At 39.6% G+C, this 26,463-nt stretch overlaps 1 protein-coding gene across 1 annotated transcript in view; it reads right to left on the bottom strand.

The window, feature by feature from the left end:
* Window positions 1–16,182: 16,182 nt before the first annotated feature.
* Window positions 16,183–26,463, bottom strand: part of ppap2d (phosphatidic acid phosphatase type 2D) — a 45,274-nt gene continuing 34,993 nt past the window's right edge. Inside the window, exons 3-6 of the mRNA XM_036567397.1 lie at window positions 26,146–26,429; window positions 24,810–24,867; window positions 21,110–21,286; window positions 16,183–19,121 (exon numbers count right to left, since the gene is read on the bottom strand). Coding sequence (XP_036423290.1) covers window positions 19,014–19,121; window positions 21,110–21,286; window positions 24,810–24,867; window positions 26,146–26,429 — 627 coding nt within the window. The 3' untranslated portion in view covers window positions 16,183–19,013. The remainder of the gene's footprint in view (window positions 19,122–21,109; window positions 21,287–24,809; window positions 24,868–26,145; window positions 26,430–26,463) is intronic.

The raw sequence follows: 26,463 nt of genomic DNA on the forward strand, positions 1-26,463 counted from the left end.
CATTAATGATTTTTAAATTTGTTTTTGGCTTTGTAAGAGCATAGAAAACAATATATTCAACTCGTATTCATAGTAAAATGCTTAACCAGATTGATCACAGGCCTACCCAATCAAAAAATACTTAATAAGCTGGATTGTTAAGAAATTTGCTGTCATTGTATTACCGCCAATCAAAACAATTATGCTATGAATACAGGTACTGTGGCTGTGTCCCTGACTGTATATGTAGTCACTACTGCTCAATCAGTCCATTTCTTTTTCTCCTCGTCTTCTTCCCGCGTTCTCACAGAGCTTAATGGAAAGCACATTGGGTTTGATGTGAAGTTTTAAGTGGGTTAAAAATCAGATAATTTTTAACAGCTGTGAAGAGCTTCGTTAAGCTGACAAAGTATAAATACGCTTATGTATAGAGAAATCTAATAAATTCCCACCATCACACTTCCAAACACTAAAATGTGAAACAGTGGAGCTGGTATGATTGTAAGCTGTAACCTATATTTTGTTTTAAATAAAGCACAAATGTCTTACTGACAAATGTATATTGTGCAACTGTATGCTGTGCAACTAAGGTATGCACAACTATTTATTTTTACTATTCAGCTAGTCGTCATTATCAAATTTAAAAAGGCAACTGTTCTGAATGTTTGGGAAAAGTGTTGGTAACACTTTAGTTGCATGGCCCACTGTAGATACTTTGTAGATGCTCAGTCTATCTTTGACTGACATTCAAATAAATATCTATTAAATGCAACTGAACTTGAAGTTGTGTGTGAAAGATTCTATCAAATCTATCCCTAATCCTAAACCTAACCCTAACCTCAAGACAAAACCTATACCTAATCTTAAACCTAACCCTAACCATAATCGTGTTGATAATCAACTGAATATCACCAGAAAGTTTGTTAATAATTTAAGTATCTGTAGCTTATCTATAGGGGATCATCCAAATCAAGTATAACCAAAGTGTTTGGTAGTAGCTTGCTAATAGGAAGTGGAACAGCAGTTGCTGTGGTTTGAGGTGTGAGATGTGCACTGCAAAAAAGGTGTTTTGTAGCAATTCAGTTTCAGCCTCAGGCTCTCTGCCCACAGAGTTACACAGACTGACGTAAACTGCACACTAAAATCACCACAGTGCTCAGATTTTCACCTCTCTTGCCACACCTGTTTTTTTTTTTCAGTTTGATGGGAAATAAACAGTTGTTTATCAAGCAAAATGCACCTCTGCACACCAATAAGCCTTTCAAAGCAAGATGTAGGCCTAGTCATGCCCACTATCCTGTGTCAAGAAGTTACTCCTGAAATGTGTTAGGCCATAGGTAGTAAACGTGATATCATTTTTTATATTATTTGCACATTCTTAGAGTGCTTAATGAGAAGCACATTGGACTTGATGTGAAGTTTTAATTGCATCATATTTAATAGTTCTGAAGAGGTTTATTAAGTTGACTGAATGTACAGTTCTACTCACGTAGGACACACTGCTGAAGACGAGCAAAGATCCAATAAATATTAGATCAGGCAATTCTGCCTACAGAGTTACACAGACTGTCTGATGTAAACTGCATGCTAAAATCACTGTAGTGCTCAAAATCTCACCTCTCATGGAAAATTTAAACTAGCTTTAGCTATTCACGCTTCCATGCACTGGTTTTATCAGTTCAAACAAACAGTTTATCAAGTTAAATGCATCTCTACACACTGATAAGCCTACAAAGCGAGCCATAGTTAGTAAAAAAGATATCCTTGTGCATTTGCTACCTCCATACAGTGATGGTGACATCCTGTATAAATAAAAATAATGCGTGGCCATGACTTATTAACACGGAAGTTAATAAATCCTACCTAGTCTGGCTTACAAATTTGTATTTCAATGCTGTCTTGCTCAGCTTTTAGTAGAATTGTTATCATTTCTTCTCCTTTTTTCACACAAATAAAGTACTTTGTACTGTTTTTAACCACTATTTTATTTAGGCACTCTCCTCGACTAGTCAAGTGCTGCCCACAGCACCAACTAATGGTTATTTAGTTGACTAGTCGACACCTAACTGGGACCCAAGCAGAAAATGATTACTATATATATTAACTGGCTCCCAGTCAGTAATATGGTAGCATCAGTGCAGAGTAAGACACAGGTGGGGCCATGATTCCACCATGAGAATTGCTGTTTATTAGACGCCAGGGCAGAATGGCCCATACATAGCACTGAACTCACAGAGAAGGTCACCACTAACCATACACTTCACCCTGATGATGACCACCAACCCACACTAACTAAACCCACTCTCCGGCAAACAACAATATATACCACATATCTTTAACTGCTGAACAACAACATAAACAACACAAATAGTCTCTTTTCCAGAGGGTGCACACCTCCCGTGATCCTGCTGGCCAGTCCATCTGCATGGCCATGGGTCACAGGCCAGTGCCAGCCAGTGGTATCACTACAAAAGTTTCAAAAGATGACTTATTTTCAAAATACACTGATCAGGCATAACATTATGTCCACCTCCTTGTTTCTATGCTCGTTGTCCATTTTATCAGCTCCACTTACTATATAGGTGCACTTTGTAGTTCTACAATTACAGACTGTAGTCCATCTGTTTCTCTGATACTTTGTTAGCCCCCTTTTACCCTGTTCTTCAGTGGTCGGGACCCCCATGGACCCTCACAGAGCAGGTACTATTTGGGTGGTGAATCATTCTCAGCACTGCAGTAACGCTGATGTGGTGGTGGTGTGTTAGTATGTGTTGTGCTGGTCTGAGTGGATCAGACACAGCAGTCCTTCCTGATCGGTGTATGTTCAGTTCATACATTGTTTTACATGTTGAACTGGAGCTGGATCTCATTAAGAGCGTGACAAATTCAAATGTAACAAAGTTTCGGGTCCCAGTTGAGTATCAGTTTTCTCATTCGGGTCCGAAGGTTTAAGAATCCTGGCTCTATGTGATCTGAATGATCCTGTAACTTGTAAACTTGTCCTATTTGTATCTTAACTTCACTATCTGTTGTGACCCTAAAGAGGATGGGTTGCCCTTTTAGGTCTTGGGTTCTCTCAATGTTTTGTCCATGCTCTCAATGAGTTTTCCCTTCCACTGTCTGTCTCCCTTTGCCACACTCAGGGTTTTTTGTTTAAAATAATTTTAGGTATAACTCTAATTAAACATTAAAGTAAAATGGCTCAATATCAGCAGCCCAACATTTTCTTTAGATTTTTTTATTCCAAACTACACATGCCTAATTCAAATGCTTAGTAATAGAATACTAAGGTGTCTTTGGATGTCTGTATGTTTAAATAACCACACCCATCCCTACTGTAAGCCAAGTGTGGCTTTTCTTTTCACTTGCTTTTCAAGTCAATGGTAAGCCTGCGGTTTTTTGGTTTGACCCGGTCACGATCTTCCTGGTAGGAACGTAATGAACTCTGCCGGCCGTTTGAAGCGTCTGCTGCTGCTTACTTGTCTCTGCTCTTTATCTTTTCATGACCCTGAAACACACACGTGCACAGACACAAATACACTCGAGCCACACAAAGCAAATGCATCTTATCAGCAAACAGCCTTGTGTAAGGCAGACAGATAAGCTCTGCTATTCAGCTGCAAGCAATAAGTGATAGACTAACAAACAAACACGTTGTTCCCCATGACATTCCTACCTGTCTGCCTTTATCTGCAAAGGTACGTCCATCTATTCCAGCAGCACCCTGAGCTATTTGAGCTAAATTCTCTGTACTCTTGTGTAACTGTTGTTGACGTAGCCACTTGTTTGTGCAAGACCAGATATCTAATACATTTGACACAGTTTGGGCCTTTTATAATGTACTTTAATTTGGATTTCTTTACAGTGGGGAAAGGAACTATGGGTTGAGATGTCAAATATATACAGTAAATATAACCATTTTATTTAGTATCCAAAACATACAGTCCCTAGGAGTTCATTTAAAGGGAAATTCCACCAAATCAACATTTCTGAAAAATATAATCGTTGAGATGTAAAGTCATTCAGAGTGATTTGATGTGAAATTGTTAATCGTGGAGAAACCTGCCGATTCTGACCTTTTTTTTAAACACTGGTGGTGACAGGAACCATGGACACAATGTGATATATGGCCTTTTTATTAATTATCCAAACAATTATCTATATATAATGTTGTTGATGGTAAAATAGTGAAAATCTAAAGATATGTTTTGCTTTGGGGGCTATTTTGCCTTTCAACACCCTGCATGTACCTCTCCACTATGACCAGGTCAAAACATGTTTTATGCCGAAACCTTACATTACACTTTCATTAAACAGTGCCGTAGGCATCAGGCAACATATTTGTAATAATTTTGAGAAATAACTTTCTGTGAGGGGGTTTTCAGAGCTGTGGTCACAAACCCTGCTCATTCAGAGCTGCCTTTAAGTTGAACACAACTAATTCAGATCATCATCACAGTTAATTAGTTGGATCTGTTGAGTTAGACTTGGATTGGATGTGATTTCTGCAGGAAGGTAGGAGCAGAGTTGATGACCATTGTTTCAAGGGCTTAGACGCTGGGTCTTATCACCACATCTGTGACTCGGTACGTTTCTCTAGAACGGTGCATTTCACAATAAACCACTCTGAATAACTTTGTTTACATCTTAACCATTAAATTATGCAGAAATTTTGAAAAGTCGGTGGAATACAAATTTAATTAACTGCACGCTTTTTATGAACATCTCTGAACATGGATCGTGTCCTTAGAACACACATTTGTGCTAAAAATCTGAACTCACGGTTTGTATTCATCTATAACAAACAAAACATGTTATATGTTCCAAGATGACGTCACGTGAGTGGCAGCATGTTGCACCAGCTCCAGCTCACTTTGAGCTTTTTTCTTAGTTTCTGTATTTTTGGTATCTTTAGTATCACAATAGACTTGTGGAAAGCGTGAATTATTACTCATTTCTTAAACTGAAGACACTGAAGATCTCAGGTAATGTGTGGAAGACCCCATTACACAATAGAAAAAAGCATTTTCAGAAGAGAAAACCAAACATTTTGTTGCCATTTGCTGCTAGCATCAGTGCCACTAAGGTGAGTGTGTTGGCAGCCAGTCAGCGCTGGAGTAGCCAGCCAGCATAGGACCCCCTGAATACCAGGGGGTATTTTGCACACTGGAGTAGACTATTTATTCAAATGATAAACTAAAATTTGAGCAAACCAGAAAGTGAATGACCACTTTTAATATTGAATGTGGAGTTTCTTAGCTGCTTTATCCCACCTTCCTGAGACAGACTCCATGGAGACTGAGTGGGCAGACCCTGCTGCACCTGCTGTCCATTGGCTGTATAAGCCGTATGCTGGGCTTTAGGTGCACTTAACAGCACTTTAGTTATTTAACTTGCTTTGGAAACAGTGTAAAACAACTACATACAGATTTCTGCATAAAAACAATTGCATAGATTCTGAAAACTGAGCCAGAACATTGTTCCTTCACGACTTACTCTCGGAACAGCATTCTGATGCATTCCAACCCATTTCCACCTCGATTAAAAGTAAAACCAAGTGTGTTAGCTAGACACACAGATGTGCAAGCAAATATACTGTGTGTTGTGTTTAACACATCTGTTTTGAGAGCCTGTGTGCATGTATGTGTGCACGTGCAAGGACTGCATGAGTGTGTTTAAAGGTCAGGATGCCTCAGCGTGGCTGAATCAGCTAACCTTGACCCAGTGTTTAGGAGCCATGTGCACTGGCAGGTCTCTCTGATAATGTTTAATGTGGACACGCTAGAATAAGCTGAAGCCTTTTTTTGGCGCCAGTTAGGATCAGATAAGCTTCCTGCCGCCTGTTATGGTTCCACATTACCTCACCACCAACACCGCTGCGTCACATGCAGCACCTGTCGCCTTAAATAAAGGCCTGTGGCATGAAGGTTCAAGAGTACTATATATATATATATACATGTATGTAGTGTGTGTATATGTATATATATACACACAAACCCAAGGATGTGGGCCACAAGTGAGCCAGGCAAATTTGCTAACTTGGTAGCCTGTAATCTTACTTGTTGACTATATTAGCCTCATCCTTAGTTCCAGTGCAACTGCAAAGAACCAAACTTTTTATATATACTTTTATATATAATTAAATTATATATTATTATATATAATTTAGTCATTTTATATATATTTATATTTATACATATACATATATATATATATAAAATCATTAAATTCAAACTTACACATTTTCCCCCAAATGTAGTCAAGTAGTCAAGACAGGTTTGATGTCAAAAGTTTGCTTCTTTGCAGTTGCACTGGAACTAAGGATGAGGCTAATATAGTTAACAAGTAAGATTACAGGCTACCAAGCAAATTTGCCTGGCTCACTTGTGGCCCACATCCTTGGGTTTGTCCTGGTCCAGTATATGGCTGGGTCCTCAACCCAGAACTGGCCCAGCTACATTGTTGGTCCACAAGATTCATGCCAGAATTGATCCACAAATATACACACGAGGCAAAACTATATGCACCTATATGGCATCTGGGCCTATTCTGGCCCACACGCCTAATATCTGCCTGGTAGTCAGCCAACACTCAGATGAGAAAGTCAGAATCGGCCCAGAACTGTCTGCTATCTGGGTAGCAACCAAGTTAGCATTGTACAAAATGTAAGTCTAAGTCATCTTATGTGGTTTCTGACACTGTATGACATACTGTTATCTATAAAAGTGGACATCACATAACTAAAAACAGTAGCAGTAGCCATCATAAAGCCACCTGAGCAATTTTTTTGGCCTTTTTATCACCATTTCACCCTGAAATATCATGAAGCCTGAATTTTCCTCATATTTTCGTTCATTTTTATTTCCAAAGTCAATGCATAAAACAGAATAATTAAGTATTTTTTGAATGTGAAGACTGTGCAAAGTTGCATCAAGGCACAGGAGGCTACCATGAAAGATCAAGTTTGTTTTTTCATATTTCTGGCATCATTACTGTTATTAAAAAAATGGGAAAATAGCAAAAATGAAGAAAAATCAACAAAGAAAAAAATGTTAATGTACCAAAAATGTTTTTCAATTTTACAAATGTCTTTGTCCTTGAATTCAATTTGCTGTTCTTGTAACTGTGCCTTTAACACCAATATATGTAAATGACCTATGTTGGGATTGGCTGCCTTAGATTGTGTCTAATTCAAAAAAGCAGTCAGGGCTGAAACACTCCTTATAACTTCAGTGTGGATAGGTGGGGCTTAACCTTTGTAGGCTGAATAGGTGGATGTATGACATCACAAAAACAGTGAATTCGAAACGGGTGTATTTTGCAGCTTGGTTTTCATATATGCACTGAAAGGACAGGGGAGTGAACAGTATGTTTTGAAACTTGTTTACCTAAAAAAGGCGAGATAAATTTTTTTTTTACAATATGGGCTCTTTAAGCAGAGATAGAATACGGCCTCTGGGCCCTTTTATTAGGTGTACCCAAAGCTTTGACTGGTATTGTATCATAAGTGGCTGCACTCAGCTATAAAGTGGAACGTTTTAACAGCCAAACACTGTTTCTTCACTGTTTTTTATCACATCTAAGATGTTGAAATGAAGATGATGTACTTTAGATGCACATTTATGTGGTTGAGCTTGAGGGAACAATAGATGTTCCCCTTCCACACTGCAGGCCACTGTTCCATTCTGAATGCCTCCCAACCGCACTTTCTACTCGCTGTCCTCCTTTTTACGTACGTTGGTGTTCTAGATGGAGAGGTGATAAAGAAGCGATGTCTTGATCTGACATGCAGCAGGTATGCCCTGTCTGTCCCTTTTCTCTCTCTCTCTCTCTCTCTCTCTCTCTCTGCTGCAGTGTGTTAGCTCTGGTCAGATAGCTGCTACGTGTCTGGGGGAACACATTCACAAATGCCAGAGGATTCCTGCATCACACATCTCGCTTCTCATCTCGGCCACAGTTTCCGCCCGCAGGGACACCCTGCTGCTTTTCTTTTTTTGGTTGAAAACTCAAATGTACTCAATTTTGCACTTATACTAGATGTACTTGATGAGCGAAGACGTAGTGATGAGGCTAATGCAGCCAACAAGCAATGGAAGCTTATAAAGCATCGATTAGCATTGTTCAAAAATACCTCACATAGCTAAAAACTGTAGCATCAGCTATCTTGAAGCATGACGTCTGTCCATACCATATGCATATTCTATAGATAACAGCTGGTACTGTTGCACAATGCTAATTAGCAGGGTACACACTTCCATTAGCTACAGTAACTTTGTAGCTCAAGAGTTTGGAGGGCTGTTTTTATTTATTTATTTATTTATTTTGCTTGTTTTTCATCTGTAAAATCCACTGACCTCAGCCTGGTCCCCACAGCCAAACACAAGGCCAAGGGCCACTGGGACTTATGTTTACCAGCAGGGTTAATGTGTTTCACAGGGCTGGCCCAGCACAGGCTGTTCTGGCTAAAAACCTCCAAAAGGCCAAGGGGCCTTCGTTGTAAGTCTAGATAAGAGCATCTGCTAAGTGCCTAAAGGTACTGAAGGGCATTTATGCCAGCTTTTGGCAGGAGCTAGCAGCAGAAACATCTGCTACTAGGGATAAAGAGCAGACTGCAGATGGTGATACTGACTGAAGATGACTCGTTATGTATTAGTTCAGCAAAAAATGGTTACTTATCTCGCTGTTTTTTTAGATGCAAAAGGCATTCTTAATAAACAAAGTAATGCAAATGAATAGGACTCGCACTACTGTAGAGAAGAAATATCTAAAGTCTTTAATACCCTTTAGCATCCTGGGTTTATCATTTAAAAATGCAGCTAAATTATTCTATACCTGTTAAAGGGAGAGCAGGGCACAACCTTACATTTTGGATTTATGCTGTATAATTTCAAAAGGGGAATTAATATTTTATAAACAAGCTGCCTACACAAATTAGCTTCAAATGAAGAACTCAAACTACCCTAAAGGCAGGTTAACAATAACATACTACGGGGCTAGTTGTAACAGTCGCCCATTTTTGACTACAGCTCATATCAATATGATAAAATAGAAATTTTTTATTTCTGTTTGGAGGCTCAGGTCTCCATGGAAACCATTGAGCCAATTCCCATTTTTTTTCCCAAAAGCATCCTTATGTTTTCTAATGGTCCTTTCTCAGCAGAGAACTAACCCTGCTGTGAGGAGGCCGCATTTTAGCCTGGCTAGCTCTCACTGTGAGTTATTTATATGCTTCATAATGCTGAGATATTGCAGCCACCAGGAAATGCTATGGGAATATGAGAAGGTGCCCCAAAACTTGTTCTACTTGAACATATTTACATAGAATTTCCCTGTTAGCACTTAGACTGAAAGGCTTAATGGTCAAACACAAGGCCAAGGGCTTGACTGAAACATTTCAAGTGAGTTTCTGTCTGAAAACAATTTTCCAACGTGGAAATCAAACACTCAAACAGCTGATAGTCATATTTACAGGTGGGAACCCGGGGCGTTGGGGTTGCTCCATCTGGATAGAGTTTCCATGTACTATTTGTGCCCATGTGAGTTTCTTTCAGGTGCTCTAATTTCCCCCTGTGGTCCAAAGATATTAATAAAATATGGATTAGTTACACGCGTCCAAAGGGAGCATCCACACCCTGACATGGTTATGAAAAAGAGTGTGGAAAAAAATGTATAACAATTTTAATAATTCAACTAGCCAATCAGATTACAGGAGGGGTAAATTCAACAAGCCAACTAATTACAGGATTCAGTTAGCCAGTCTGATTGAGAATGGACACGTTGGCTGCCTTGAAGTCCTCTTCAGAAGTTCTTTGGCAAGTACAACGTGATAAATGGTTTTGGTTGCAAATGAGATTGACATGCTGGGAATTACGCTTTTTTGTTTACCTTTGTTTTTCTGTTGCGAGAGTATGTTACTGTGTTACTGCAGCAAACTGAAGAGTAGCTGATGTGCATTAGATGAGCAATATGTTTGTCTAGTTCGATTCACACAAAGCATGTGCTTATGTACATTTTTTTGTGTGTAAAATACAGTAAGACATTAAAAAAAGGTTTTATCCTGCAGTGCTCATGTGGCTGCTAAACTAAAGTACACCCAGTTTACAATAACTTTCATCAGCCGCTATGACTTTTTTAATTATGCCCCCCAACTTGGGAAGATTTGCACCAGTAATTGCATCATTTTAGTGGCATTCAAGTCAAGTCTATAAAAAGTTTATTTATATAGCGCTTTTTACAACAGGTGTTGTCACAAAGCAGCTTTACAGAAAAATCTGTGTCTAAGTCCCCATGAGTGATGCCAATGGTGACAGTGGCAAGAAAAAAACTTCCTAAGAGCAGGAGGAAGAAACCTTGAAAGCAGCCTAGACTCAAAAGTGGAACCCATCCTCCTCTGGTTGACACCGTAAAGCAAACAGCTATAGTATAAAATATTAGAATAAAAAAAAAAAACAGGGAAAAACAGGTGGAGCAATGGTTAATTAGATAGTTTCATTCATGTGTGCTTATCTCATAAATACAATATCACCAACATCACTGGTGGCAGCATATGTCATGTAGCTAAAAGCAGCAGTAGCAGCCATTTTGAAACCTGAAATGTGTGTGTTTTGTCCATTTTTATAGATACTCAGCTGCCTTACGATGTCAGAAACCACACCAGTTTATTCGAGATTACTTGCAATTGTCTGGTATGTAGTTTGCACAATGCTAATTGTTAGGGTATAAACTTCCATTACCTGTTAGCTACATTAGCTTTATAGCTCCAGTGCAAAGCTAAAGAAGCAAACTTCAGACACCAAACATGTCTTGGCTGATTAACTATTATGCAAACTAGATTTTTCACCAAACATTAAACAATTATTTGTCATTAGAACGCGAGGCAATCATAGCGCTGGAATTTACGAGCTTGGATTTTTTCGCAGAAAGATCTGCTTGTGGTGGAGGACTGTGGGAGAGCACACCGTCAATACAGACAGTCGGGCGTGGGAGCAGACATGCCTCAGGTATGAGGAGCTGATCGGACAGGCACACAGGTATGTGTTTGGGGGAACACATGCTGGGCATGACTCTTGCGTCACACCGGAAGATTGTCATCTCCTAGTGCCGCAGTTCTGCCTGTGTGGGGTGCTATTTTTGGCCAGTCATCTTATCCTCAATTTCTTATCAAATTCCCCAGAAGTCTGTTCTGCACGTTAGGCCAATGAATGTACAGGGGAGGGGGCTTTATTTTCTTTCATAATGGAGCGTACTGAATGCAGTGTTTCACAGGCTTCTATTACGCTTCAATCAGGCAGATCTAAATGACCAGCAGCTGCTACTGTGGACCCAGTAAAGGTCAGGAGGTTCAGAAATGCTGTGAGTGGCTGTGGATAATTCTCAATTTATCCTAAACGTAACTGATCAAGAATGAGGCTAACAAGCTTATACTCTGCCAGTTGGCATGTTTTCTATCTAATAATAGTAGTATCAACCATTTTGAAGCCTGAATTTTCCCCAAACTTTTGTCCATTCTTCCAGATAACAGTCAGTATTTGACTGGAAAAAACTCTCTAAGCTCTCTTTCTGTGCCGTCATTTAACAGGGGGCAGAGCTGCTCCCCAGCTCTGTTACTGATGCCCCCCCAAGATGAAGGTTTGGCAGCCTACTCTGCCAGCCTAGCAGAGTTAAAGGTCCTACTCAGTTGATTTTAACTTCTATCTCCTTGTTATTTAGTCAATGCTTCAACAGTTTCCTGATTCCTTATATGTCTTTTGTAATGAATGTAGGATTATATTGTGGCATCCCACTACTGGCTGGCGCAGCCGTGAAGACTCTGGAGGCGTGGCCATGCGGATGGCCATGCACAAAAGCTCATGGTTGGTGCTAGCCCTCCTAAAAAGGGACTTTTTGTTGTTGTTGATGTTGTTTGTTCTTCGTCTAAAGGCAGTGGTGGACAGTAATGAAGTAAATGTAATTCGTTACTGTACTTAAGTAGTTTTTTGTGTATCTGTACTTTACTGGAGTATTTCCATTTCAAAGTCAACTATTTACTTTTTACTCCACTAATTTATGCAAAATCTGTCATTCCTTTTGGCTTATGTGTGTATAAAAACATAACGTCAAAACAAAAGAAGCGTGAAGCAAACACGCCAATCAGGGCACAGCGCGCACTTTGTTTTGAGCTTGTTTTGACCTGTTGGACATACTGACCCAGTGCAAGCATACGGTTCAACATCAGTGCAGCAGCGTAAAATTTTGGGAGAGTCTATTCAACATAAATGATGGAACTGACCTAACTTTGTGTAAATAGACCACAATATAGAAATATGTACACATACGCAGTTGTGACTGGCATCTGTCTTTTTCTGAATTTATACGAACACTATTTCATTTTATAGTGAATTTGTTTTTACTGGTTTATGTTTATGAACAGAGACCTGCAGATGGAATATAGCAAAGGAAACCTCATTTGTGAACCTGTTTAAAGCAAGTTTTTATTAAACTTAAACTTGTAACTAAGTTGCAGTAAGTTAATTAATCTTTCAGTACTTTTACTTTCGATACTTAAGTACATTTAAAGGGAAATACTTTTGTACTTTTACTCAAGTGGAGGTCTAGAAGGAGGACTTTTACTGCTTTTACTGGAGTAATATTGTACCTTGGGTATCTCTACCTTAACTCAAGTACATGATTTGTGTACTTCGTCCACCACTGTCTAAAGGTGTGTTCAGGTCAGTGCTTTGTATGCTTTTTTGCCCTGGTGTTTACTAAAGAACTCTTCTCGTGGTGGAGTGACGGCCTCCCCTGTGTCTTACTCTGCACGAACGCTACAATATCCAGGACAATGCAAGAGTTTTTGTGCAATATATGACTGAGACCACGCCCATTTGTCAACTCAAACATTCCCAGTCACGTTTCCGGTAACCAGTGTTTCCTTTTGGAAACTCTTATCATACAGTGTTAGAAAGCACATAAGGAAGTATATTTTAGATTACTTAATAACTCAACATAGTTTGAGGCAGGTATGTGAACAATGCTAATTGGTGTTTGTAAGCTTTCTGTACTAGCTAGCTACATTAGCTTTGGAAAAAGTAGAGATGCAAACGTCACAAACCAAATATATCTTGGCTGATCAGCTACATTTGGAGTGAGGAGAAACTTGTACACTAAAATATTCCTTTAATGGAGTCTGAACAGCACAAGGCCAGGTGTGGCCTGAGAGAGGCTGCCTGCATGCTCCAGTGCAGGGGAGTTTCTCGAAGCACATCATGAGGTCCTGGAGGCCCACATGTCTGCATAGTCTGGAGAATTCCAAGCTTAAACAGAGCTGGACCAGGTAAACATCAACCCCTCAGAGCTGAAGAAAATGTGTCGGTGCAAAGTGTGACCCTCCCAGACAGGATCTGAGGAACAGTACAGTTGGTTTCAGGGCATCAAGTTAAATTTAATACTTGTTTAACACATCACACATAATTGCAGTCCAGTTATACAGTGATGATATACCCAATATCAAAACACTTTAACTCACTCATATCTCTGTGTTTCTGTGAATGGAGGTAATAGTAGTGTAGCATCTTATCTTTTAATTAATATAATCAATAAAATGATTATATTGGAACACAGCTAGTTATCAGACTAACTTGGTTACTGTTGGCTCTCTGTGTGAAACACTGTGACTGTGTTGACCTGCTAGTGAGCAATGAGGGGTGAAAGGGGAGGGGAGAAAAACCCCTGCTGTGAAAATTATACACACACCTCTCCACAAAGACAGCCGCTTTCTTCATATCAGCAAAGCTGCCACGATAAAACATAGCAGTTAAACACAATAAAATACTTTTATAAATGTTGACTTTCCTGATTACTTATGAAAAAGAAAAATCATACACATTATCACCGAAATGTATTTTAGGTTGCTAAAATACAAGGGTGCTGAAAAAAACTCTAATGAAAAACTCTCTTAAATCTAAGATCACATCAATTCAAATTTAAGACAGTTGAATTCTCCAGACCTTTAATTTGTAAAATGTGATTTTAGTGAAATTAAGACTTTTAAGTCTTAAGCAGACACCCTGTGATTTGCAGCAGGATCGTTTTGAAAATGATTTAATGTATCATGAAATACAAGATTTCATCATGACTTAATTCTTACATTAAATTTTTATAATTTTAATTATTATTAATTATTTTTAGATGATTAAACTTAGAATTATTATTATACACACTGAATACACAAGTGTAAGTGGAGGAGCTATTTACACAGGATTGGAAAATAGGCAATAAAAACAAACACCAAGCTTTTTATTTTGGGATTTTTACATTTGAAAGTAGCCTTTTTGAGGTAATTCGTTACTGAGTATTATTGCTGTTTATTATTCTGATATTCGAAAACTGCAGTTGAATAACCACTTTCAGACTGTCTTACGCATCCAATTTAAGCCAATTAAAGTAGATTGTATAGGTGATTATAGCTGTACGTAACAGGAGTGTGACACATTCACACATGCACAGACACACTGCGTGTGTCAGGAGTGAAGCATGTTCCTTAGAAACCGTGTTGTGAAACAAAACAGGCTGAAAAACCACCGTCACATTCCTCCCCATCCATATACCCCACACCCAAATTCCCCCCAGCTTCCCTCAGCCTGCGCCCCACAGCCAGCCCCCCAGAAACTCACACAGAGCCAACCACGGCCCCTTACACTCCCCACCCGCCCCTCCTCCCCCTTCTGCTGCTCTCACCCTTTCCCACACCCCCCAGCACCACCACCCGCTCCTCATACCCCCACTCCAGACTTCTACTACTGCTCCACACTCGCTCTTTCCCCCTCCCTTCTCCTTCTCCCCTTCTCTCTCTCTCTCTCTGATCCCAGCTGCCTTTTATTCTGCTCACTCAGCCTGGAAGTTGAAAGAGGACTGGAAAAAAACAGGGAAAAGGTGAAAAAATAAAAAAAAGTCAGGGAAAGAAAAAGAATGGAGTAAAAGGAAATGAACAAAAATGAGAAGAAAAAGAAAGAACAAAAAGAAAAGAAAAAAGAAATGAACAAAGAAAAAAGACGAAAGGTAAAAAGGAAAGAAATGAATGGGCAGAAAGGAAAAGCAAGAAAGGCGAGAAAGAAAACAGAAAAAGGAAAAAGAAAAAAGGGAAAAGAATGGCTGCCTCCTCTCCACATCCAGCACCTTGTCTGGTCTCAATGTGGCTTACCAGAGAAAGACTGGGAGAAGAAGAGAGAAGGAAAAAAGAGAAATGGAAGAAGGGAAAGGGAAAAAGAGGGAATTGAGTGAGAGAGAAGGAAAGAGAGGGGGAAGGAGAGAGAGTGGGAAAACAGACAGAGAGGAATTAAAAGAAAAAAGGCAGAATGAGGTGCGACAGAACGGAAGAAGACAGAAAACAGAGGGGAAAGAGTAAGGAATCAAAGAGAATTGGAGAACTGGAGGAGTGAAGAAAACAGAGAGTGGGGAAAAGAGGAAAAGGAGAGAGAATGGGTTGTGAGGAGAAATAAAGAGAGAAAGAGTAAGAGCATAGAGAGAGGAAAAAAGAGATATAGGGAAAAAGGAAATAGAGTGAGAAGGACGAGACAGGAAAAGAGAGAAAAGAGAGACTAGGGTGAAAGAAGGAAGACGAGAGAGAAGGGAAAGAGAGAAAGGGAACAAGAAGATGGGGTGAAAGGGAAGAAGAGAGTGGTGGTCGAGAGAGGGAAAGAGAGAAAACAGAGATTGGGGTGAAAGAAGGAAGAAGAGAGAGAAGGGAAAGAGCGAAAGGGAACAAGAAAATGGGGTGAAAAGGAAAGAGAGTGGTGGACGGGAGAGGGAAAGAGAGAAAACAGATTGGGGTGAAAGAAGGAAGAAGAGAGAAGGGAAAGAGGGAAAGGGAACAAAAATGGGGTGAGAGGGAAAGAGAGTGGCAGATAAGAAAGGGAAAGAGAGAAGAGGGAGATTGGGATGCTGGGAACTGTAGTGCAGCTCACGGTGAAACGGGCTAATATTAATAGAAAATTCAAATAATTTCACAGGCCGACTTGGACTGTGTCATGGATCTGACTTGGCCTGCAGGCCTTGTGTTTGACACATGGGCTCCAGAGGAAAGTTTAAATGTCAAACAGCTGGAGTTTGAATATCAGGACAGAAACTTTCACCTAAATGCACAGCGCACAGGAGCACATCTGTCTGGCTGAAGAGTATTGAGTGTTGTGAATTTGTGTGAACACATGCAGTCAGAGACGTACAAACTAAGATAAAAGGATCGAACATTCATTTTATTGGTTTGGTTTATTAATACAGTGGTTATTTTAGCTCACAGGCTTTCACAGACAACACAAAGAAAACTTTTATAAAACTAAAAATGTAGAATATAGCTTTCTGACAGTAGAATATGTCTGGCTCAGTCACTATTCATTTATACAAGACAAGCTCTCTGAGTACCTGATCAACATAAACATATATATCACAATAGAAAATAACTTTTATAATACTTTTGCAAATTCAGGATAGTTTAATTTGCATTTGCATATATGTATGTATATATATATATATATATATATATATATATATATATAATGATTTATATACATTCGTTTCAAATAATTATCATCTTATAAAAAACAAAAGAAAAGTGATTGGCTGACCACAGGTAGAAGGAAAACCACTATTTTAAATGGCATCACATACAAAATACCATCTGTTGTAAGTAAAGGGCACCATTCCACAGTTCAAGTGCTAAGCGTAAGAGCAGGCAGGTAGTGTCCAGTGGGCCCCCTGCTTGAGCCGGATTAAAGGACTCAAATGGTAGCAAAAAAAGGCAGGAGAAGGCAAATTGACCTATTCAAGCTCTGCCCATGAATGTATTCTTTCTTAGTTACTGTTGCTAGCATGACAAGCGCTTACGGATTATCATTCAACGTAATCAGAAACTAAAAACTCTGTCAATGTGAGTAAAAGATCAAATGGGTGTAGCTGTTTTGTTACGTAATCTTGCCGTGTAAGCCTTTCACTGGGGTCAAAACATTTCCGCCTTTATTTGTCTCTCTAAATCATTGTCACCAAGCAGCTTCACTTTATGGAGCATATATATATATATGTGTGTGTGTGTGTCTGTGTGTGTGTTTCAGATTTTAGGCTGTTTGAAATGAGCGGACATGGAGAGCACGTAGCTTATAGCTTGTATGTAGAAAATATGTCAGTCGTGCACGAAAAGGAAAAACTAATATAGTCTAGACATAAATTATGTAACACAAAACCAAAGATTTATACATTTTCCTCCAGTCTGACATCACTGGGAGGAGTACGAACACGGTGGCTGCAGCCAACAGGGACAAACTAGACTCTTCCAGATTTGACATCCTGAGACATTTCGGCCACAAACTGTAAGAAGAAAGGTACGTATTGGCCGTTGTTTTTATGTAAAAGCAACACCAAAGAAAACAAATGCCAAGGCTGTGTGTACAGGAATATTCCTTAATGCTTTTATAAAACAGCCACAAAATACAATATGCTATAATACACCAATGTTTAAAAAAATGATTTAATTTATTAATGATAATCATCAAAATGTACTACTTTTCCCACCAAGCAATGTCATTTTAATAGCTTGGCACTTTAATACAGGATTCAACTGTGTGTGGTCATGGGTATACAGAAAATTGGCTCAGCTAATAACCTTTTTTAATTCTATTCTATTAGCAGTCGTGAATTTATTTAGATCAGTGCAGAGATTCCTTTGCGTTAGTGCCATTTGAGATCTACCCACATTACTACAGGCGCATCACTGTTTAATTTATCCCCCATCACAGAAATGCTCCCCTCCCACCTCACATCCACCTACATATGATCTATGGAGGTGGGGGGGTGAGGGGCAAGAACTTTGCGCTACCACACTCGGCGACAATGCTAGCTTTTTTAGCTAGGAACAATAAAATAGCTGAAGGTGAAACTTGAAATACATAACAAAAAACCTACAACCAACAAATATATAACTATTGTTTAAAATGAAAAACACTTGTAATTGACATTTTGCTACATTTTCTCATTAAGCTCAATGGGACTCTCATTAACGTTCTGTAAAGCTTGTCCAACCTTGCAACAGTTGCTATGAAAGAATGCCTTTGTGGGCGGAGCTTGGATAGGTCAGTTGGGGAAAGTCTTGTTTCAGTCACAGTGCAGCTTCACTTGCACAGCAAAAGTGGTTAATTGCGGGATTAAACCTCACCAAAGTCAAAACTTGTCAAAAGTCTCATGATTCAATGTTTCTGTATCAGTGGCTTAAACCTTAATCCAAATAAGAAAGAAAAAAGAGAAAGAAAGAAAAACAGAAAGAAGAAACAGAAAGTGAAGAAAATGAAAGGTCAGAAAAAAAGGTTCAAAGGACAGAAAAAAAAAGGCAAAAAGATAGAAAAAAAGAGAAAGAAGTCTGTACTGGGCACATAGGTCCATCTCTCAAAGTGGCATTGCTCCAAAACACTGCAGGTCCTCAGCCTCGTCTTCAAGGCTACTGGATGGTTCAATGACCATGTCTCGGTCCACAGACGCCAATCGGGCCAGTCAATCTCAGTCGTGGACTCAGTACAATACTCATTAACCAGGATCAGATCAGTCTCATATTCTGTGAATAACACGGATCTCCTGAATCTTTAACTGCAGTCAGTATAACTGGCACTAGGGACTAATAGAATTATTAGCAGCTTCGTCTAGATTACATTTACTGTATTTATAGTAAAAATATATAGAGGACGCACACACACATACAAAATAAAATCTGTATCATATTTGTATCGGGGGTTGATAGGCAGTGGGCGGGCGTCTGCAGGACGACGAGCTCAGCTGGACGCTCTTTCTGCGCGGGAAAATGTTTCACTAGAGGACGTTCCAGTAAATGTCTGGACATGAATGCATTCCACTGGGCTGTTTCTTTGTTAGCCTTCTTCTCTGCAGCGTCCCGTCCTCCATCTCCACTCATGCAACTTTCTCTGTCCATCCGCTTCACTTTCCATGTGCTCTTTCTTTATTCCAACTGAATCGAGTCCAATCTGTTCGCATCGTGTTAGAGCCGCATCCCGGGACAGGCGCTAGCACACCGTCTGCCCGCTGGACATGGACAGGGGGCTGTCCAGAGACAAGCTGGTGGGGGACGTGTTCGAAGCGCAGGTTTTAAACATGGAGGAGATGTGGAAGGCCTGGGAGACACAAACAGGACAAACAGGAGAATTTAGATTTAGGGAAAGCTACAAATGGACACAAACACAAAGCACACACTGAAAAAATTATGCATTGAATGTAACTGAATTTAATAATTTCTACATGAATAAAATGTATACCATCTACACAAATTGTGTTGATGTTAAATATTTTCTCATGTTAAAAATATGTAAATGTTTGAACTTATATGGTGAAACATCAATGCAACTTTCAATTTGCACTGCTTAATGTAAAAACTCCAGCAATTCAGCTGAGATTTGTTTGAAACTCTGCTGTTACAGTTGCGACCGTCTCATCTTTGTAAAGTTTCCTGAAACAGCCACTCAAAACACTGATACTGTACCATGTGACGACATCAAACACAACTATTTTGGCCAGCTGAATTCAATACAGACATCTTGGGAAAGTAAGAACAACAGAGGATTGTTTTTTGGGTCCTCTTTCATTTCTTGCTTAGCCAGCTAATTTAGTTTGATCTAACCCTGTATTTCTGTCTGATCACTTTCTCTGTCCATTGGGTACGTTGCCATGGCAACTTATGCTGCATGGCTAACCTGCTACACGGCAGGTTAGGTTTGGGAGTCTGGATCATAAGCAGCTCTTAAACCAATTAGGGCAGAGCTTGTGACCAATCACTGAGAGCCTTCTGACAGAGACAGACCCTAGGAAAGGTGATCCATTTCAGGCGCTGATGTAAGGCAAGGCAAGGCAACTTTATTTAAATAGCATTCATACACTGCGGTCATTCAAAGTGCTTCACAAATGAAGAAATACAAAGATAATTCAAATTGTAATGTAAAAGTATCAAAGTTAAAAAGAATAGATATTAAAAACATGATTAAAACATGTAAAATATAATGCTTTTCACAAAAGAAACAAATCATACTACAGAGATTTCAAGAATATAATGTAATTATTACTCTAGTAAGCCCTACCATGGTGGCAGTGGTGAGGCATTGTTTTTCTACCATTCTAAATACTTTTCTTTCTACATATTCATATATTTACTTTCCCTTCTTTGAAAAATAAGCTGCTTGACTCTTCCTTATTTTTCAAGTGACTGGCCATTTGTCACACTTTCATGTGTACTCACAAAGATTAAAAATAACTTAAGTTAGGGCTGAAAGATTATTAGTGTTTGTATTTAAATCACAATTTGAAAGAGCGCAATTTTCACATGGCAAAAGATGCAATTTTGTTATACTCTTCATGAGGATCGATGGTGTTTTAAGCAGGTAAATTTAACCTTATTATAAAGAGCTTGTGAACTGCCTATAGGTCGGTTTGACCAATCAGACGTAACGAAACACCTACGTGCTGTGACATCACAACCATGACTAACTGGCAGTCTGGCACAGTACATAAAAAAAAAAAACAGGCCTGGACCTTAAGTTACAGAAAATAATTAGCTGTTGTCACAGCATTGGTCAGATAAATCGCAATTGAACATCTCCAAATTGTTCAGTCCTAGCTTGAGTATCTAAACCTGGGAGAAAGTTGTCATCTGCCATTGTAAAACGAGTTACCTGCCGTTACATCTGTTAAGTTAAAGCTACACTATGTAAGTTTTGGGGTTTGAAACCTCTCTGTTGGAAATGTGTTACTGCATGCAATGGGCGGAAGAGCATGTTCCATGTAGGTAGTTTACTTATTCTCCCTTTAATTACGATGCTAATGTATAACGTATAATACCATGTACAACAACATGTCAGAGATCATTTCATGCAACCAGAATGACATGACATATGAAAACTACTAGCTACTAGGCTAATCACCCCAACTAATGTAATAATCAAACATGCTGCATGTAACTGTTTTTAAACCTCTTTGTGTCACTGCCAAGTTGCACGGAAATTAAGTTTCATGTAACACCTGTGACCAGCTGTGTGGAGGTTCCACCATATGAAACCAGTCCAAAGTCACAGAATGTTCTGGAGAGAAAGAAAGCATGCTTGTTAGTTCTTACCACCCAGTATGCAGTGAGTGCGCCCTGCAGGAACCCGGTGAGGACGTCAGTGGGGTGATGGCGATAGTCAGAGATTCGGCTGAGACCGGTGTACATCGCTAACATCACAAGCAGGAACTGCAGCAGCGGCCGCAACAGCCGCGCCCCTCGCCATGACAGTCGCGCCTGCAAGTAGAACTACAGAAAGGAAGGAGCGGTCAATCAACAGATGAGTACATACACATACAGAGGTTATTTCATATTTATATATATACAGTATTGTATACAGCATAAACTACATCCAGTTATACCAGTATGTACGTCTGTGTGTTTAAGTTTGTATGTCACTGTACAGAGATCACATGTCATTTATTTCATTTCCTGTCAACGGCCATTAAGTAAAAGTTATTCATTTTTCAGCAGCAGGAAAAAAAAGAACACATATATTGAACAGAACTTACACTGAAGCCTCAACAACTAAATGTAATATAAATTTTTTCCGGACTTTTTTCCATTCTTTGTATTTATTACAGTTTCCATTCCATTTCAGGAGACTTGCTTTAAGTTTTTTAAAGAAATCTGCAGGAATATTTTTCAACACCTCCAAAGTTGAATCTTAAAAGTTGGTTGCAATTGGAGTCCAATTTTCTTTCTCTTCATTTTGATATCTTTTAAAACATTTTTTTGAATTCCAATTTTGGAAACTCCTGCTGTTGTAATTTATCATATATCTCCTTGGAAATAAATTATTTGTATTTAAGAAAATTAAATAAATTAAGGGTCTCTGACCTTTGCACAGTATTGTATGTTCACAGCATTAAGATGCACTATCCAATAAAGGGTGTATAGTCAATGTGATTTTTTCCTTAAAGGCTATGTAGAGCATTTGTGTGGTTTTATGTACCAAAAGCAGTCATAATCCATTTTTAGACTTTTCAATCTCTGTTTAAGACTACTAGCCTTTAAGACTAGACTATATGTAAATGACCAGTTCTGCTTGTCTCACCCCTTCACAAGGGAAATGAGGCTGAGGTCGTGTGTAAATATGTTTGCGACATCACAACCAAGATCCAAAAAGGTTTCTGCCTTTTAGTTTCATTTCACTAACTCTATTAGCCTGAGAGTGCCAATTTGAAAGAAAGAAAGAAAGAAAGACAGAAAGAAAGTAAAACAACAAAGGAAAACAAAGAATAAAAGAGAAAGAAAGAAATAAGACAAATAGCAAAGAAAAGAATAAGGCAAAAAAAGAAAGAAAGTAAGAAAGAAAGAATGAACAGAAAAAAGAAAACAAAGGTCTGGAAGAGAAAGACATAAAGATGAAAAATAAGGAGAGAACAAAGGTCAAAGAAAAGAAAAGAAACGAAAAGAAAAGAAAAGAAAAGAACTAAGTACTAAACATGTTCATGTTTCTGACATCACAACCATGATCCAAAACGGGCTGTTTTTGGCTCTTAGCTCCATTCCATTAACTGTATTTACCTGACCGTGTCCATTTGAAACGTTACAATGTTAACACCGTGCAACTGTTTCTTTTGGATAAACAATGAAAACCTGTAAATCCTTGTTATGAGCCCTTTAATGAAAGGCTGGCAGTACCGTGACTCTGGCTGTCTTTTTTGGAGGAAGGCTCATTAGTGAAACCAGGTGGTGCTGTCCAGGACTGGAATGAACTGACACTGAGGACTGTGGTGCCTGAAAGCTGGGTGACCTTGACCTAGACAGAGGCTGATACTCTGACCGAGAGGGCAGGGCTCACATAACAGTATCTGAAACGGTCGATCTGACCACAGCTTCAAGAAAGAAGAAACCAGTCCCTGGCCAGCATCCACTAGAACAAGCTGAGGCTGAGCTGCAGCACTACCCTCTGTACGCCACTCAGAGAGGGAGAAATATTGAGGTCAGTTAATGAACAGGCATGTTGGATGAAGGGCTGGCGAACATTCCTGAGTTTAAGAGCACCACGTACACACACTCACACACACACACACACACTCACACACACACACACACACACACAGGCTGCCACAGGTGTGTGAAGCCCAGAGCAGCTGACCCTGAGAACAGCAGCACACAGCTGCAGGAAACACACACAGCCAGAACCAGATAAAGTTACAACAGGGAGGGGAGGGAGATGAGGCTGGGGCAGAAAGGAAAAAGAAAATAAGAAAGAATGAGTAAGAAAGAAAGAAAGAAAGAAAGAAAGAAAAACACAATGAAAAGAAAGACAAACACATGGAGACCATAAAAAACAAATAAGAACAAGTCAAAAAGAAAAACAAGAAAGAAAGGAATAAACAGAGAAAAAGGAATATAAGAAATAAAAGAAAAAGAAATAAGACAAAAAGGAAAGAAAGAAAAAAGACAAAGAAAACAAAAAAGAAAGAAAGAAAATAATGAAGACAAGAAAACAAATAAGAACAAGAGAAAAAAGAGGAATAAACAAGAAAGAAAAGAAAAAAGACAAAAAAGAAAAAAAGAAGGAAAACAAAGAATAAAAGAAAGAAAGAAATAAGACAAAGAAAACAAAGAAGATAGAAAAACAAAAGAAGATGGTAATGGGGCAAAGAAGGAAAGGAAGAAAGAAAAAGAAAAGTAAAAAGAAAAAGAACACAAAGGTCAGGAAGAGAAAGAAAGATGTAAAAGAAGGAAAGAACAAAGGTCAGTAATAAGAAAAGAAAAGAAAAGAAAAGAAAAAAGAAATGAATGTACTGGGCACATGGCTGCCTGGTACAATGTCAGTCAGGGAATTTCTGTGACTGGTCAAAGTGGCATTTCTCCAAAACACTCCAGGTGGGAGGGAGAGAGAGAGAGAAAGAGAGGGAGAGAGAGAAAGAGAGAGGGAGGGAATGAGGGATGGGGGATGACAAAGAGCCTGGCACTGCTTTTCAGAAGACCCTTCACACTGCTCTTCAGCTGCTTTCCCATTTTTCCCCCCTCTCTCTCTCTCTCTCTCTCTCTTCAGTGCTGTAGCTCTCTCTGTCTCAGCGCAGGCGTAGCTCTGTGAATGGATGAAGGAAAATGGTAGAAACTTGTTCGTGTCGGACGGCGCTCCAAACCTCCTGACACATGAGTGGCACACAGTGCAGGGAAAAGCCTGATGGGATTTGTGGAGGAAGCCGTGATAAAGGAGCCGGCTTTGAATGTCAGGCTTTATGAGCGAGCGTGAGTGTCCTGTCATTTTTCCCTTTCAGTGTGGCCCCTCCATCAGAACAGCAGAGAGAGAGAGAGAGAGAGAGAGAGAGAGAGGGAAGGGGTCAGTGCTGAAAGAAGCCTGTCCATCTCTCAGTAGGCCAAAGCCCCCCTCCCAACCCACAGCGAAACAAGGCCTCTTCTGTCCCCAGCCTGTTTTCTCCCTCTCGCTCTCTCTCTCCCTCCCTCTCCCATCTATTCAGCAGACTTTTGGAGAACGTTCTCGTTCTCTCTTGCCCTTTCTTTTTTGTTTGAAACAAGATGCCTTTGGGGAGTTTTGGCTTTCTCAGACCCTTCTCCATTCAGTGTGTGTGTGTGAGCATGTTTTTGTTTGTGAGTAAGAAATTTTTGGCAGCCCCCCATATGGCACGAATCGGAGCCTACAGCGGTAAATCTCATCAGCAGAGCGGAGCCAGCGATCGCAGTAATTAAAGCTTTGAGACAGCTGTTTGGTAATACCAGTGAAGACACATGTGTGTTCTGCATCAGTGTGTAGTGTGTAGTGCGTCTGTGACCACACAATAATACTCACAGCAAGGTAAAGCATTGTGTACATGGCAAAAGAGGCATGTCCAGAGAAAAAGGACTTCCTGTAAAAGACAAGGAAAAAGGTTTTAATTACTGGCATTCATGTCTGTCAGTCTTTTCAACAGCACAGGCCACATATTGTAACATAATTGCACATTATATTTTTATTGTTTTAGTATATTTTATTATTCATCTTTACTTATTCTATGCATCTGTAAATAGTGTTCAGCCATACTTTTGCTCTTGTTTTTGCTCTTTACTGTACTTTGTACAGCTGCAATCGAAGACTTTCCCTCTGGGATTAATAAAGTGATCTATCTATCTATCTGTCTGTCTGTGTGTCTATCTCTCTCTCTCTCTCTCTCTCTCTCTCTCTCTCTCTCTCTCTCTCTCTCTCTCTCTATCTATCTATCTATCTATCTATCTATCTATCTCTTTCTCTGTCTATCTAAAATGACACAACAATTAAGGATGGCACTGATCTGTTAGCGGGTATCGGTAACAGGCCAACGTCAGGAGAAAATGCTGGACTGGATATCGGAGAGGAAAAAAGAATCAATTGTTCAACAAATCTATCATCTATCAAGTCTTTTTATGGGGTTGTTGAGTGTTTGAGTAGTTTGAGAGGGACATCCTACTTTTAAATGCTCATTTTAAGTGCAGTGCTCCAATTAAAAATCACTCAATTTTAAACCTTACTAGTTTTTAAAGAAGAAATATTGGATTAATATACTCAAGGTTTCAACATTGGTATCAGTACTGGACAAGAAAAAGAGGCATCGTGCCGTCTCTACATACAGCGTCAGAACCAGAAATCACATTAGCATATCTGAGATTACTGAACAAGTCAACATGACCTTCTTACTGTATACGCCAGGTCACTGTAATGTGGGTTTCCACCTATTTTTCAAGTTTTCTGCATAACTCAGTGGTTGAGATGTAAACCAAGATGTAAAGCCACTCAGTGACTTCACAACTGATGTGAGCAACCATTGGATGTGAAGTGGTTCACTGCAGAGAAACTTTTGCTCTGGTTTCTTTATAGTGGTGCTTACAATATAGCCATTTTATTTACCAGTGAACCTCTCTGAGTTTTATATGTAATGTTGATAACTCTGAAACAGCTTGTGGCTGTGTTGCTGTGCAGATAGTATTATGCTAATAGGTGGCCTATGAGTTTCCACTGCTTGTTAGTTACCTTAGCTTCACAGCTCCAGTGCAAAACTAAAGAAGCAAACTTCTGACAACAAACATGTCTTGGCGCTCTCTCGCTCTCTCTCTCTCTCTCTCTCTCTCTCTCAGGATCTATAGTGCACGAACACGTCATGAAGCTGGCTCACCTGGCCTCCTCCTCTTCCTTTGGTGTGCAATTGCAGATCACATCTGCCACGTAAGTGTCCGGCATGCAGCGCAGCGATGCATATGTCACGTTGCACACGGAGAGAAAGTTGGGGCGAAGCCGGCCCACGCTCAGCTTGGCCATGTTGGTCAATGACTGGCCGATGCAGCAGCCGAACAAGAAGGCACCCAGCTCTTTGTAGAGGCAGGAGACGTAGCAGTTTCGCACGAAGGCGCGGGACTGGACGCCTCGGAACCGGACCCGGTAACACTCACCCAGAGCAATCTGAAACAGACAAAGAGCAAAGACTTCAGAGTTA

This window comes from Colossoma macropomum, unplaced genomic scaffold (assembly GCF_904425465.1).
Source record: "Colossoma macropomum unplaced genomic scaffold, Colossoma_macropomum, whole genome shotgun sequence".
NCBI classification, from domain to species: Eukaryota; Metazoa; Chordata; class Actinopteri; order Characiformes; family Serrasalmidae; genus Colossoma; species Colossoma macropomum.